The sequence below is a fragment of the Dicentrarchus labrax genome, unplaced genomic scaffold (assembly GCF_905237075.1).
Source record: "Dicentrarchus labrax unplaced genomic scaffold, dlabrax2021, whole genome shotgun sequence".
In the NCBI taxonomy this organism is placed as follows: Eukaryota; Metazoa; Chordata; class Actinopteri; family Moronidae; genus Dicentrarchus; species Dicentrarchus labrax.
The window spans coordinates 20,396,337-20,411,699 of NW_026136705.1; the positions used below are offsets into that span (position 1 = coordinate 20,396,337).

The 15,363-nt window shown below is 41.1% G+C and overlaps 2 protein-coding genes across 5 annotated transcripts; one reads left to right on the forward strand and one right to left on the reverse strand.

Moving 5' to 3' along the window:
* The first annotated feature begins 705 nt into the window (after positions 1–705).
* On the forward strand, positions 706–10,718 carry LOC127364273 (protein-tyrosine sulfotransferase 1). Of its 3 annotated transcripts, none has more exons than XM_051401667.1 (6): positions 706–955; positions 3,873–4,598; positions 5,301–5,459; positions 5,624–5,892; positions 8,604–8,805; positions 9,834–10,718. In XM_051401667.1, the coding sequence occupies exons 2-6, from the start codon at positions 4,191–4,193 to the stop codon at positions 9,867–9,869; spliced, it is 1,074 nt and encodes a 357-aa protein (XP_051257627.1). In that variant the 5' UTR covers positions 706–955; positions 3,873–4,190; the 3' UTR covers positions 9,870–10,718. The 3 variants fall into 3 exon arrangements, with proteins under 3 accessions (XP_051257627.1, XP_051257629.1, XP_051257628.1); XM_051401669.1 differs by having other exon boundaries at positions 708–955; positions 5,624–5,877; XM_051401668.1 differs by having other exon boundaries at positions 732–755.
* Positions 10,719–11,373: 655 nt separating this feature from the next.
* Positions 11,374–15,098, reverse strand: LOC127364271 (pinopsin-like). Of its 2 annotated transcripts, XM_051401666.1 has the most exons (6): positions 15,069–15,098; positions 14,175–14,544; positions 13,498–13,666; positions 13,222–13,393; positions 12,545–12,778; positions 11,374–11,538 (listed from the first exon to the last, which is right to left on the reverse strand). In XM_051401666.1, the coding sequence occupies exons 2-6, from the start codon at positions 14,515–14,517 to the stop codon at positions 11,374–11,376; spliced, it is 1,083 nt and encodes a 360-aa protein (XP_051257626.1). In that variant the 5' UTR covers positions 14,518–14,544; positions 15,069–15,098. The 2 variants fall into 2 exon arrangements, with proteins under 2 accessions (XP_051257626.1, XP_051257625.1); XM_051401665.1 differs by lacking the exon at positions 15,069–15,098 and having other exon boundaries at positions 14,175–14,589.
* Positions 15,099–15,363: the final 265 nt, after the last annotated feature.

Here is a 15,363-nt window from a genome sequence, read left to right on the forward strand (position 1 = left end):
AAATATATTTAATAAGAAAAAAAAAAAAAAAAAAGAGGGGAAGAAAAAGCCGAAGTAAGTTAACCGGGATTGTTTTTAAAAAGGGTGACTTTCCCCCCGATCCAGGTAAATGTGTTGCAAATAAAATGTATTCAAGATAAGGTAAAAATCAGTCATTAATGTTCTCAAAAGTGATTTTATTGTGCACCTCTCACCAAGCGAACACTCTTCCTATTTCATATGTACTTATTTCATTAATTATTGACATATCTAATTACTTATTCATGATTTTCAGTGGTTATTTTATGTTTTATTTATTGTTATTTGACAAGGTTACCCATGTAATTTGGTCACATTTTGGTCCTCCACAGAGGGTTGCAGTCTACCATAAAGTTACCAGAATAAGTTGTACTAATGAAAAGGTGGGTAAAATTAAACGAGGCGGGTTTTAACCTCAACTTCAACCCCACACTGTGATTAAATTTCCCCCTGTGGGCTTTTTACGCAGAGCACAACGAATCGATGAAGTAAAGTAATTTTAGCCTTGAGCGTGAGAGAGAGAGAGAAAACAACAACCTTGGTTTGTCTCTGCGGCGGAATTGCCCTTTAACAGCTCAACCAATAGGAACCGCCTAAACAGATACGTATTAGTATTCAGAACGTCCCTCGACCAATCAGCGCTCAGCTTTCTCTGCCTGGCTGCGCTCTTGCCCCCCCCCCTCTCTCTCTCAACGGTAGAAAACGGCTCGACTTCTCACGGTGCAAACTTAACGTCGGTGAGCGCGCAGAGAAACGTTAATATCTTAATGATGTGTTTGTTTTTTAATCTAAAAGAAATGGCGTAGACATTACCGCTTTTTACCTCCACCGATGAGAGAGGAAACACCGGTGTGTCTGCGTGGATAGACGAGCTGTTGGTTTAAGGTTCATGTGTGTGTGTGTTTTTTTTTTTCCTCCGGCAGTTTCCCAGATTCTGGTGAGTGAACACCATTTTTACTGGGTCTTAAATGTAGATACAACGCGTGTTGGCTACCTACAGACACCTTAAATAAGACTAGTTACACTGGGTTAAAGGTGGTTAAATAACGCAGTGACCAGCAGGAGGGTGATGGTGTGTTGTTAGGTGGCCGCTGGTCTGTCACGGTGTGTCTGACTGATAGCAGGTCATTCACCTGGTGGCCTGTCTGCCTGCCTCGGGTCCATATTTGCAGACAAGATGCATCATGAAGCCCAGGCCAGATGTTCGTGGCTGCTGGGGCCTTCCCTTGTGCAGAGTAAATCCTATTTTACACACACACTATTGCCTGCGCGGAAAGCTTTGATTTGTTTCTACTAACATGCACCTGGCTCACCACATATTTTGTGCAAGAAAAATGTTCACGAAGAAGCAGCTGCATCTGAATATGTGGCCTTCAGGGCATTCATTTCATAGTTTTTGCCACTAAGAGAGCAAGCTCATACAGAAATACATGGAAAAAAATAAGTAATAATTCCTCTCAGACTTTCCCTTCAGCAGGAAGTCGCCCTCCTGTCATGTGAGGATAGAGGAGGCGTTGGATCTCTTGACAACCTGCTGGTCAAAGATGTCACAAATGTGCATCTGGATCACCACAACATCTGCAACGCAGCATAAAAAAAAGAGTATAAAAAAGTAGAATTGTCATTGCAAAAATACATAAAACTACTCAAGTTAGATGGGAAAGCTTTCAAGGAAACGGCTCCGAGAGTTTACAGGCTCCTCCACTGTCGTATATTAGCGCTGTAACCCGAGTTCAGGGTAAACGTAGGACGAGATCTCCCTGTTAAGACTATCCCTTTAACAGGAGGTTTGTTCCTTCCTGCGAACCGTAAGGAGGTGGCACTGGCTTTGGGTTTCCTGACAACCTTCTGCTCAAAGAAATGTCAGCATTCTTGCCAGCCACCACAACGACCGTCTACAGACCAACTGTGATCACGGGTCGCTGTTTTCTGCTTATTATAGACTTGTTTGTTGGTTTGTCCCTGATCAGCAAACACGGTGGCCTTTTCAAGGTCAGTCCCCAGATTTATCAGAGCGAGTATCCACTGTTATTCTTTCCAGGAACCATTATGGAGGAAAAAACCTTTAGTAGTGTCTAACCGGGCTCATAGTTTGGGTATTATTGGCCTGTTATATTACTATTTCTCAGATTTCTGCCTCTACTGATGGACATAAAAGTAATCTGCAACTGTTTTTATAATTTAATAATCATTTCATTTATCTTTTTCCATCAAAAAAGCCAAATATCCATTGTTTCCCTTCCTTTAGGGAATCATGATGGGGATTTTCAACTCGAACAAATTATTATTTAAGAGAATAATTGACAAATTAAAGGATGATGAAAATAATTGTTAGTTGCAGCCCTAAATTGATAAAATACACATTTTCATTGGGCGACCCAGCGTTTTAAAAAGTAAAAAAGCCCTTAGAGGGGAAAAAGCAGCATGACTCGTCTTAAACCACTGGCCTAATTCTCTGCAGACTCCAAGTGGCTTAATCTCTGCATGGAAATGCATCAGAGTAACATGTAAAGCTTGTGGATACCACTGGACTTAGCATGGCTTAAGGCAGCACCTAAGTATCCCAACCAGGCCGGGATGTCCTCATTTCCAGCTGTTTCTTCCTCTTTTTTTTTTGCTTTGATCGTCAGACTGAAGTTTACAGGCATGCTACTCCAGGCCAGGAAGAGGAGTTTTCCCCACGTGGCATCCAGATGTCAGGATCCCTGCACATTCAGTCTGAACAGACAGAAACCAAAATACCTCTGAGAGAGGGAGACATTTTGCTTTAGAGCTTCTCTAAGAAGTAAAAGCTGCTCTTTGAGTCTTGATTTTATAGAGTTTCAAAGCTGTACTGTGGCTTTAAAAGTAATTCAAACACTGTAGTGAAATCCTCAACATAATTCAGTTCTTCTTGCAAGCTCGTGTTTTCTAAGAAGAGGAATTGGAGGCCAGCGTGCGCTGATGAAACTGTTCCTGTGCACTTTGCAGAAGAGAAATTGGGAAGTTGCAGGGTGGCTCAAACGGTCAATAATTTGATCCTAAATAAATTGCTGTGCGCTTCAGTGTGGCAGAAACCGTCAGTGAGAATAAAAACATGAGGAAGCTGTCAGATACACCCTCAGACACACTGCAGCCTGAGTTTATCTGCATTGTGTACCACAGTTAACTTTGATATGGCCAATAGTCAGCGCCTCCCCATGAGGAGGAAGATGCAAAATAGCTTCTTTGAGGGAAAAAAAAAAACTGGATTCATTTCAGCCCCTCTGAAAGTGTTCTTGGCAAACAATCACACTCCACCCTGCTTGCTAAGAATAGCTCACTCATCCAGGGCTTAATGTTATTCATTTAAGTTTTAAAAACATAATTTTATGGGTTGTTGGTTGTTTTTTTGTTAAGATGTGAAATCATGCATGGACTAAAAAAAATTAGCTCATACCAGTGTCCAACTTTTAACTTTTTGCCTCACTGGCCAAGAGGACTGATCCACAGACCAAAATAAGAAATTGTCTTTTAGTGTTCATGTACATTAGTTTTAGTACATTACACGTTAGACACAAGTAAAAGTGTGTGTGTGTGTGTGTGTGTGTGTGTGTGTGTGTGTGTGACCCCATACAGATAGCAGTGGTAAAAAGCAGTGCGCCCATAAATTACACCAAAACGCACTACAGGCTCTCTCTGTTTTTAGTACATGACCATTTTAGTACAAACATTTACCTGCCAGTGAGGCTCATAGCCAATACTCTCATTGCTCTACAGTACAATTTGCAATCCTGGCAAAACAGATGCTTCCTCTTTTTTGGTTGTAGGCAATATAAACTGATTGTGGTGTAACTCTTGCTCGGGTGTAAAACACGTTCTTCTCACGTTTTTAGGTACGAGCGATGGACGAGAGACGTGGCTTGCTGTGGAGCGCAGCAGGCCTGGATCCTGCTATCCGACAGCAGGGCTGAGGAGCTGCAGAGGAGTGAGGAGTCTCCCCAGCCCTCACCTGAATATCAGTCCCCAGCTGCACCCTTTGGGACAACGTCAAGCATTCCTGTCTTTCTCGCAGTCATTTTCCAGGCTGTCAGTGTGTAGCTTAGTCTTCAACTAACCTTTGTTGAAATTTAAGAAGCAAATACATTCAGCCAGCCTCCTCAGGTGGCCCCTGATTGTTGTTTTATGAATCTGACTCCCAAACACACACAACCATGAGGAACACCAGATTTAGCCTTCTGCTGGGCTGTGTGCTCCTCTGCTCCGCCTCCCTGCTCTACCTGGGCATGAGCGGGATAGACTGCCCTCCAAAAAGCCATCGGTACCGGTGGATGGAGCTCAACCTGGGCTCAGCCAATCAGAGCTTATCCCTGACTGAACACTTCCCCGAAGACACGCCCCTCATATTCATTGGCGGCTTTCCCAGGAGCGGCACCACGCTGATGCGCGTCATGCTGGATGCCCACAGTCACGTGCGGTGTGGGGAAGAGACCCGAGTGATTCCCCGCCTCTTGGCCATGCGGGCCACCTGGAGCCGCTCGGTGAAGGAGAGGATACGACTGGACGAGGCCGGCGTCACTGACCAGGTGTTGGACTCGGCCGTACGAGCATTCCTGTTAGAGGTGAGCTGGTCGTTGCAATCTGCTGTGTTGAATTAGGCCAAATACACGCATCTGCATCTGTTAATCTGCCTGTTAATATGCCTCTAAGGCTGCAATTAACATGATTAAATTGACTGATGTATCATGTATGCTAGTAAACAAAATTGCCCAAGATGATGTCTTTCAATTGCTTGCTTTGCCTGATCAATAATCCAAAACCCAAAAATATTATATATTATAATATTACTATCGTACATGACACAGAAGCAATAATTGTTCACATTTAAAAGCTGGAACCAGAAAATGTTGTAAGATTTTACTTTAAAACCACATATAGCCTAATTCTTGTTTATATGTCTCCTAAATATTTAAAGAAATTATAAAGGGCTATTTAACACAAAATTGCTTATTTACTTATTCGCTCAAATCTGTCTATTAAATATGAAGCTACAGTCAGTACACGCTTAGCTTAGCATTAAAGACTGAAAACTGTCTACAGTGATGTGTGAAAACTAGAATTTGTGATTTTCTGATTATGAGCCAGATCATTTCTCAGCTGGGCATAATCTATATTCGCTATTGGTGAAATATTAATGTTTTTAATAAGACCAGCATGTTGTTGTAAATGACACATTTATATTTTGCATATGAAAAAACTATTTAGAAGGAATGGTTTGCTTGTATTTCTTGTTGTCATATTGACTGTTTCTATGTGTGTTTCAGGTGATAGTCGGCCATGGGGAGCCTGCACCTCGCCTTTGCAACAAGGATCCGTTCGCCTTGAAGTCTCTGTCATATCTGTCACGCATCTTCCCCAAAGCCAAATTTGTGCTCATGCTACGAGACGGACGGGCAACTGTCCACTCCATGATATCACGCAAGGTATGCTGGGTATCTTTCTCTTATCAGGGAGCTGCAGGTGGACATCCTTACAAACTCGTGTTTCCAAAACAAGTTTGTGCTGGTGCCACACAAAGTTTCCATTCTGTATTTACTCTCTGTCGTGATTGGTTGCCCGTGTTAATCTTATCTGACTCCATTCACAGGTCACCATCTCTGGGTTCGACCTGACCAGCTACAGGGACTGTCTGACCAAGTGGAGCAGCGCGGTGGAGACCATGTACAGTCAGTGCCAGGCAGCTGGGGAGGGCAGATGTATGCCCGTCCGCTATGAGCAGCTCGTCCTCCACGCAGAGGAGGAAATGAGGAAGTTGCTTCACTTCCTAGAGCTGCAGTGGGACCCGTCGGTATTGCACCACGAAGAGCTGATTGGGAAAGTCGGTGGTGTGTCTCTGTCCAAGTGGGTATTTGAAATGTGTGTGTGCTCCAAGCTTACCTCTTTCACTCCAGTGGTATAGTTTAAATAGTTTCATTTTTATGCGCTGAGGTTTTTCAAATGTTGAAATGAATTGCGGTGGTAGAGAAGTTTCAGAGACATGTATCTCTAAACCTCAGCACACTAAACTGAAACTGTCTGAATACCCACAACAGTATCTAGACATGCTATTCAAGGTCTGAAATAGCCTAAATACATAAACATACACACAGTATTGTTGTCTTCAACTCAGTTTTAAAGGTTTATTTTGTTTTTGTTGGACACTGTTCCTGGTTTTATCCCTGATTTTAGATAACTAAACACATTTTTTATTTCACACACCAGCCTGATTATCAGTGACCAAACATAAATCATTTAATAAGCAGAAATTCCTCTGCTCAACCCCACTGTCCATAGTTAGTCCATATAAATGCATGTAAATGATAGAAAACTCTTAATCTAGCTGTGTGTTTTATTTGTCATAATCTTTCCTCCTGTGAATTCCCACCTTGCTGACTAGGAGTGGATATATTTCAGGATCACATCTCACACATCTCTCTCGGTCAGAACAGTCAACCAAACACGTTCCTGAGCGGTTGCTCAGAATAATCAGGTTTTGCTTCCACCCGTGCAGCTTGTTAATGACTGTACAATGTATATACATATCTTAGAGTAAGTGCTCAAGACATCTAGTTTTAATGATTTACTTGTACTGATATTTTCTGAAGGTTTTTATTATTTTCATGCCATTTGTGAGAGGATGTGGGTAAAAAGGAGGCGGTACAGGTCATTTAAAACTCTATTGATTAATCTAAAAGAAACCCTGTCCACTGGAGGGGTCAGAGTGCAGGGTCAGAGAAATCACAGGACTCATCAGACAATTCAATCTAGGTCTTATTTTGTGTTATTTATGTCCCTCAAGTGACCTTCCTCTACTGCAGTTAGTGTCTTCCTTGAAGGACATCTGACATTATGAATAAAAACAAGTGTTTTAATTTTAAAATTACCATTCGAGAAGTTGGAACCAGTCAGTTTTTGGCATTTTTTATGAATCAAACAATTAATATATGATCAGAATTGTTGCCAGTTATTTCTCTGTGGATTTACTGATCAATTAATGGACTAATCATTTAAGCCTTAGTCTCTTCTGAATTGGATTTCTCTATCTATGATTGTTGACAGTGGTGGCTAGAAAAAAACCCAACATATTGATTCTCTGGAACTCGCTGCACTGAAACGTGATGTTTCCCATTGATTTTCTTTTTTTAAAAGGACCAGTGTGTTGGATTTAATGGCATCTAGCAGTGAGATTACAGATTCCAACCAAGGAAAAACAGCCAGTGTTTGGTTTGTCTGTTCTGGTCTCTGTGGAAGAGAACCCGCTCCCATAAAAAACATTTATAATATTTTTATTTTCAGGTGATTTTACAATAATGAAAACATACCTGTGAATGTTATGTTCCCTTTCTGCCAATAGATCCTCCTAAATGATACACACGGGACCATTAAAAGGCTAAATAATAAAAATACCTTAATAATACAAGTCATGTACAATTAAAATACCTCAATTGTCTTTGACTTTATATTATGTACAATTGTGTAGTTATCCTAAAGACTAAATTATACCACCTGGTAGCTAGGAATTTAAAAAAACACTTAAAGCACCCCCAGTGCAACTCTGCCTAACTAATAGATTTTTGACAAGCCTCCAAAAGCACAAAATCAGTCTGGGAATTCAAACAATTTTCTGAACACAAAAGAAAAACCAAACAAAATGTATTTATTACTGTTTTCTGTAACTTGCATCAGCCAACTTTCAAAGCCTTTGCCACAGTTCCACATATGTAATTGTGTTGGAAGATACTACTTTATCTGTTCATTTCATATTGATATGTCTTAAAACAGCCAATTTTAATAACCATTCATAAAAACTCAGCTTGAATTGAAATGCAGCCCAGGTTGTGAGCAGATTTGAACAGAACACAAGTCGTATATTTGAGTCCATTGAGCCTCCAGGACGCCTGCCACAGTTTTCATCTGAACCTTTTTAAAGGTCAAGTAAAGCTTACAGACGTTTAATTTGTGTTGCTCTACTTATTTGTCGTGATTCAAGACGAGCATCTCTTTGCAGGGCAGAAGCTCAAGAGATTTGATGGGACTCTGCCTGCTTCATAACGCAGAAAACCCAAACCTGGCGTGTATTTGAAGGAATTAGGCCACATTCTGAGAGAATTAGCACCCTTATTTTGATTAGTTATGCAACGGTTGGCGCAATATTAGTCACACTAATGTTTTGTAACCTCCTCAGAAATTTAATTATCACGAAATATGGCATGTTGTGGTTCTGAATCATATGTGTACAGGCGTAAGTTATGTAGGGTGGACGGGTTTATAGGTATGGAATATTTAAAATGCCTAAATTAAAACAAATCAAACAAAAGATAAATAAATGAAAAACAATACACATTGTTTTATTTTTTTTAAATATGCGTTTACTGTGACTCAATTCCATTGACAACATATATTAGGACAGTTATTTATCTTTTTCTCTTAACTTAATGAATTCGATTTTTTTTTTAAATAAAAACTTTTAAATCTTCCATAGTTTGCCACTCTTCAATGTCCGGAGGCAAGCGTCTCCTCCATATTGAACTAATTAACATTATGGACTAACACACACACTAACCTTGTGTTCGACTGTGTGTGTGCAGGGTTGAGCGCTCCACAGACCAGGTGATGAAGCCGGTGAACACGGATGCCCTCTCGAAGTGGGTTGGACACATTCCCTCCGACGTTATAAATGACATGGCTGAAATTGCCCCCATGCTGGCTCGCCTGGGCTATGACCCCAACGCCAACCCTCCCGATTACGCAAGAGCAGAACCCATGTTATCTCCGTTCAACTACTCACAGGTGAGGTTCAAAGAAAATGTCTGAGTAAGAACTGAAGTTCACTGAAAGACAAAGATTTTATTGATTGTTTAATCTGACTTGGGTGAGTCCAAACCCAAATATATTCCATTCACTGATAGAAAACAAAGCAACAAATCCTCTAATTGGATGAGCTGGAACCTGAGTGTTTGGCTTTTCTTCTTTATAAATTACTTCAAAGATGAATTGATTATCTTAATTGTTGTTCATTAGTTTTCTTTCAATCAATTTATCAAGTATTTGTTTCAGAACTACAGATTTTCAACTGGATTTTATGTGAAAAAAGATTGTTCCTGTTGCAATAGGACACTGCTCAGCAGAGCATGTTGACAGCTTAAAGTCTGCAAGTGGAAAGTGAAGAGAAAAATGGAGAGAACGCCCAAATTAGAAGTCCCTTTTTAAATGCAATAATAATAATAATAATAATAATAATAATAATAATAATAATAATAATAATAATAATAATAATAACACAAACCCGATTGGTAAAAAAGAGAAGAGAAAATTGAGGCTTAAGATTAAATACTTAACGAATGCGGTTAATGGGCGTTCTGCTGTAGATACCAACATTATGGCTCATAAACATCCTCTCATATTCCTTGATAATGGAATAATGGAGCATGCGATAAGAATCACCATAGTCACATCCGCTCTTTGGAGTACACAACATGTCATCAGTCGCAGCCTACCTCTGTTATATCTCAAGAAACAACCCACAGGCAGTCCACGATGAAGAGGTACTCAGCAACAATATTTTAACAATAAATCAGGTGGTTAAATTCAATTTTTAATCTCCTCGCCTTTACAAAGAAATATGAAAAATGATCAATAATTATTAATATGGACTGAAGTTAAATGTTTTATTGTGATAAAGTTTAACACTTAAGTCACAAAAACATTTCCCACTTACCCCTACTGAGCTCCAGCCACACAGATAACTATTTACTTTCTCTTTCAGCCTTGATAATAGTTCCAGTTATAAGTGAACATTGTGGCTTTTCTCTCCTCAGAATTTGAAAGCAACAGAGGCTCCACACCCGAGTTAAGCGGGAAGAGGAAAAAATGCTGTGAACCAGGCTTTCGCTGTTACGCGATATGGATGCACCTTTAACACGGACTTCCAGCTCAGCAGTAAATACACCTCACAGGAAAGTTTTTAAAGTGTTCCATGTGTATTTTTCAATTGTTTGTAAGACTTGTGTGCGGTGTTAATGTCTGTATACAACTGGAGGGGATCAAATAGAGATGTTTCAATACCAGTTTTTCCCTTTTTCCCTCCTGATACCTGAACTTCATATATTTATATATATATATATATATATATATTTATATATATATATAGGTTGGTATCATATTGTTGTGAGTCGTGACTTCGCAAAAAGGCATCCTATTTTGGGGATAATAAATCATGTGATATCAGATCCGTGCACAGATGCACATACTCACCGATACCACATTTTGGCCATATCGGAGGAATAGGAGGAACAGTTTAAATTACGGACTCTTCAAGGCGGTTCTGGTTTTATATCTTGGCTCTGAGAACCGCATGTGGACTACCTGCTCACATTTCCTCCAGGGTGAACCGACAGTATTACACTGCATTTTGACACGTCCTCTCACATCGTACCTGAAAGTATTTCAACATGTCTGTAAGTTGTTATGATTCACCACAAATGTGAATGTGTCTTTAGACAAAAGTCTTTCACTTACTGAGATTTCAGTCAGTGTTCATGAAGCATAATGACTGTATATTTTTGAAGACGTATGTTTATTTTCTTAATAAATTATTTTGGTGTCGACCATTCATTCAGGAATCTAAAAAGTTGTTTACTCTGAATTCAGGCTTTTCAATTGTTGTATATTGTTGAAGACGAATAAAAAGAGCCTAAATGTCACCTTTTAAAAAAAAAATGTTATTCAGTTTATACACTCCACTCCATCATACTGCCTTCTGTGTATGTATGTTAGACAGTCAGTTGAGCCACAGCGCCCTCTTGTGGTACAAAGACACAACACCAAATGTTGGTTGCAGACAAAAATATATATATATATCTATATATATCTATATATATATATATATAGATATATATAGAGATATCTCTAGATAGATATCTATAGATATCTCTATCTATATCTATCTCTATATATAGAGATAGAGATAGATATATATATAAGAGTTCTGACACTTCAGTCTTCATGGTTCAGTAGAAATAAATGTGCAAAGGTACATGTAGTCAAACCCTGAGACAGATTGGACTGCTGACTGTTAACATATATAATTAAATTGTAGTTTAAAGTAAACTACATACACACATGCCCATATGACTAGACCACAAAGTTTAACAGTGGACTAAAATAATGCTACATGGTCATTTAGATCCATCAACAAAACCAGTCAAACAGAAAAGGAGAACAAAAATCTTTCCTGCAGCATTGTTTTTTGTTACAAAATATCTCAAACTAAAAAACGTAATGTTTTTATTGATCGTGCAGCTAAAATAACTTCTATGTTGCACAATGATCCACTAGCACCAGGGCAGGCTGCTCTACCTACAGCTCTCTGGATGTAAACATGGGAGCCGCTGTGTTCTGTTCCTCGGTTGGCGGGTTGAGGGCGTGAAGCCACACACCCCTCCTGCTGGGCAGTGGGTGGTGGACCGGGGTTGGCGGATCTTCTGAGCCGCACCTGATCATGTACAGAAAACACCTGTAGAACTGAGAGACGCAGCAAAATAAGAGCTGTGGCCCTGTTCCCGGTCAAGAACATGTAAAGAAATGAATGATTTATGCGTTCCACTTAGTGGAGGTCCTGCTATTGTGATTGTTCACTGTCACTATTATTAATGGCACTCAGCCCTTTTATTATATTATAAGTCTGTTATAGTACAGAGACTGAAAGCGAGGTGGGGGTACCATAGTCAGGGATAAAAAAAAGAGAATATAAACCGAGGCTGGATGACCAACCAGGCAAAGCAGGTAAATTGATGTATTTGTTTGGTAATAATGAAGCAATTCAAAGTTGACTTAAGTGCCAGGTTTTGTAAGGAAGATGAAAGGACCAGTGTGTAGGATTTGGTGGCATCTAGAGGTGTAGTTGCAGATTTGCAACCCCCTCGCTTCACCTTCCCCTTCTAAGCATGAAGAAGAAAATACGATGGCCACAAAAACGGCCCTATTAACAGCCAGTGTTTGGTTTGTCAGTTCTGGGCTACTGAACAGACAAAAGAAATGGCGTGTAAGGTGACCTGCAGTGCTCATTCACAGGTAACAAAAACAATTATTTTTATTTTCAGGTGATTTTAGACCAATAAAAAACTGATTTATGAATATTGTATTCCAATTCTGCCAATAGATCCTAAATGTTCCATCCTGGACCTTTTAAAGTGTGGAGTAACAAGACAATATATCTGGTTCTGCTGCATTGATTTTAATCCTTTTTTTAAAAGAAAAGTCCACTGAGAGTCTGACAATGTTAGTTAATGAAATATAACTTTAGACTAAATCAGTGGTCTTGTAGCTAGAAGTATGGTGTGTTATTATAGTTATTATATTGGATATAAAATGATGAAACACTGAGACTCTTAACTAGCAAAGCCCTCTGTAGTTTTGTTTTGTTTGGAGTTTAATAAAACTGATCTTATTAAACAAAGGGAATACAATCACCTAACAATGCTCGGATGACTGTGTAGTTTTTGTAGTTTTTACAGGGAGTTGCTGTTACCTGGTTGTTGAGCAGCACATAAATCACCGGGTTGAGGATGGTGCTGGTCTTCGCCAGCAGGGAGGGGATCAAACTGGCGGCAGGCGGCACCACACCGGGCCGTCCAAAGGAAGCGAGCATCGCCATGACACCGTACGGCATCCAGCACAGGAGGTAGCCTGTCACCATGGAGACCACCATCAGAAGGACGTGGCCTTCCCTCCGTTCAGCTGAGGATCGGTTGAGCCTGCTGACCTGCGCACACACACACACACACACACACACACACACACACACACACACACACACACACACACACACACACACACACACACACACACACACACACACACACACATACACACACACACACACACACACACACACACACACACACACACACACACACACACACACACACACACACACACACACACACACACACACACACACACACACACACACACACACACACACACACACATACACATACACACACACACACACACACACACACACACACACACACACACACACACACACACACACACACACACACACACACACACACACACACACACACACACACACACACACACACGCACACACACACACACGGTGGACGCAGTGAGTAGCAGGAAGTTCTGACGTCACACACATTACACGGAGGTCAAAGGTCACGTGTGCTGTGCGCTCACCTGTCTCGCCACCGCTCGCAGAGCCAGCAGGATCCTCCCGTAGCAGAAGATCATGAGCAGCAGGGGCAGCAGCAGGCAGAAGATGAACAAACAGCTGATGTAGGAGCGAGCTGTGGCCGAGCGCTGGTGCCACTGGACCGAGCAGGTGGTGCCGGGACCCTCCGGCCCGTAGCTGCTCCATAACACACAACATATGCTCTATTTATTTTAACATACGTCCTAGTGAATGATCTTATGAGAGGAGTGATGGGTTGATATCAGGGGCAGTATGCAGACCTGCTCCAGCCCAGCAGCGGCGGCAGAGTCCAGACCAGCGAGTAGAGCCAGGAGGCGGCGACAGCGAGCCTGGCCCGGCGGTACTGAGAGGAGTCCGGCTGTGTCCTCCGGAGCACCACAGAGTACCGCTCAAAGGACAGCAGAGAGAGAGACACCAGGGATACTATGCCTGACAGAGAGAGAGAGACATTATAGCAAAGTAAAGAACAGCAGTTAGTGCTCAAACTGAGCCAATCAATCAATCAATCAATCAATCAATCAATCAATCAATAAATCATCTCCATTCAGACTGTTTTATGACAAAAATCACAGAAAGTGTACTTTACTACTCCATTTCAGAAGAAATATTTCACTTTTTACCACATTTATCTGACAGCTGTAGCTACAATTTAATTTGACTCTACATCCAAAACATATGATCCACCTAAAATCTGACTATAGATTAAACTACTTAACAACAGACGGTTATATAAAATAGTTTAAATTAACTTTAACAGTAAAATATAATAATATAACACCCACAGTGGACATTTTCAGTTTTGATACTAGGTTGACTTTGCTGAATACTTCTTGAGTAAGATGTTAAATGGGGTGTATGTGAGTACTGTTCTCTCGCTATGATAAGAAATCAGATTCCTGACCGGGCTCAAACACTCACACAGGACCTGATCACTCACCAAAAAGCGCGTTGGAGAAACCGTACCACCGGCACCCGTAGGTCCCGGTCAGCCACCTGCCGCGCACGCTGGCCGCGAAGCTGAGCGGAGTCCCGAAGATGCAGACGAGCATGTCGCTGGCGCTGATGTTGATGAGCAGCAGGTTCACGGGGGTCTGCAACCGGGGGAAGCGCGAGAAAACCACCAGTACGAGGAAGTTACCGAGGAAGCCCAGGACCAGGATGAACCCGAGGACCACGGCGGCCGCGGTGTGACCGGACCGGCTCAGCGCACCGGCGGCGGGGTCCGACCCGGAGCTGAGCCCGGTGCTGAGGTTGTTGCTATGCTGCACTAGGATCACCATGGCAACGTGGTTATCCCTGCAGGGTGACTTAAATCGGAGGCAGAAGTTATAAAACGAAGAAAAAAATGACGGTTTTTGTTATGTAACTCTTACAAATGGTATGTTGGGGCAGAAAACAAACATATTCAACTCAATGAGGAGAAATCCACGACCACAAGATGTTTAAATACTCTGGAGGAGGGGATGAACGGGGTGGGAGAGATAACTTTTTCTTTCTCTCACACACATAAGCTTACCTCCTCCCCCCTTGTTCGTTGATTGTGTTCAATACAAACCTGACAGACCCTCAATGAGAATGAAATACTCACACAACAAAAGAATACAAATAGGAAGAAGACTGGCTTAATTGTATCTAATTATATTATGGTTAACACAGTTTTAAGGCAATACAATTATAAGAAAGGTGATTTATTTTTTTCTGGCTATACTGACATTTGGGAAACCCAGAACATAAATATAAACAATAAACAAGACCAGCAAAGAAACCAAAACATTAGTCATAATGAATCCTTCAATCACAGTTTCTATAGAATACAAAAACATCTTCAAACCTTTCAAAGACACAAAGGACTCCCACAAAGAAAGAATGAAAGAAACAATCCAACAAAGGTGCAGACGCTGACGTGTTGCCGTAGACGACCGTCAGAAACATCATTGTCTTTATTCTGTTCTGGTATTCAGCCTTTATTCTAGACCAGATTGGGGACCTAAATAACTGAGCCAACATATTAATAATACAAGCTTTGGTTGCCTCAGAGGATGAGCCAAGAAGACAGTAACTGATGAGAGGACGTTAAACTGATGGACAATCACAAGACACTGCTGTTTGGTGATGTTTCTGCAATA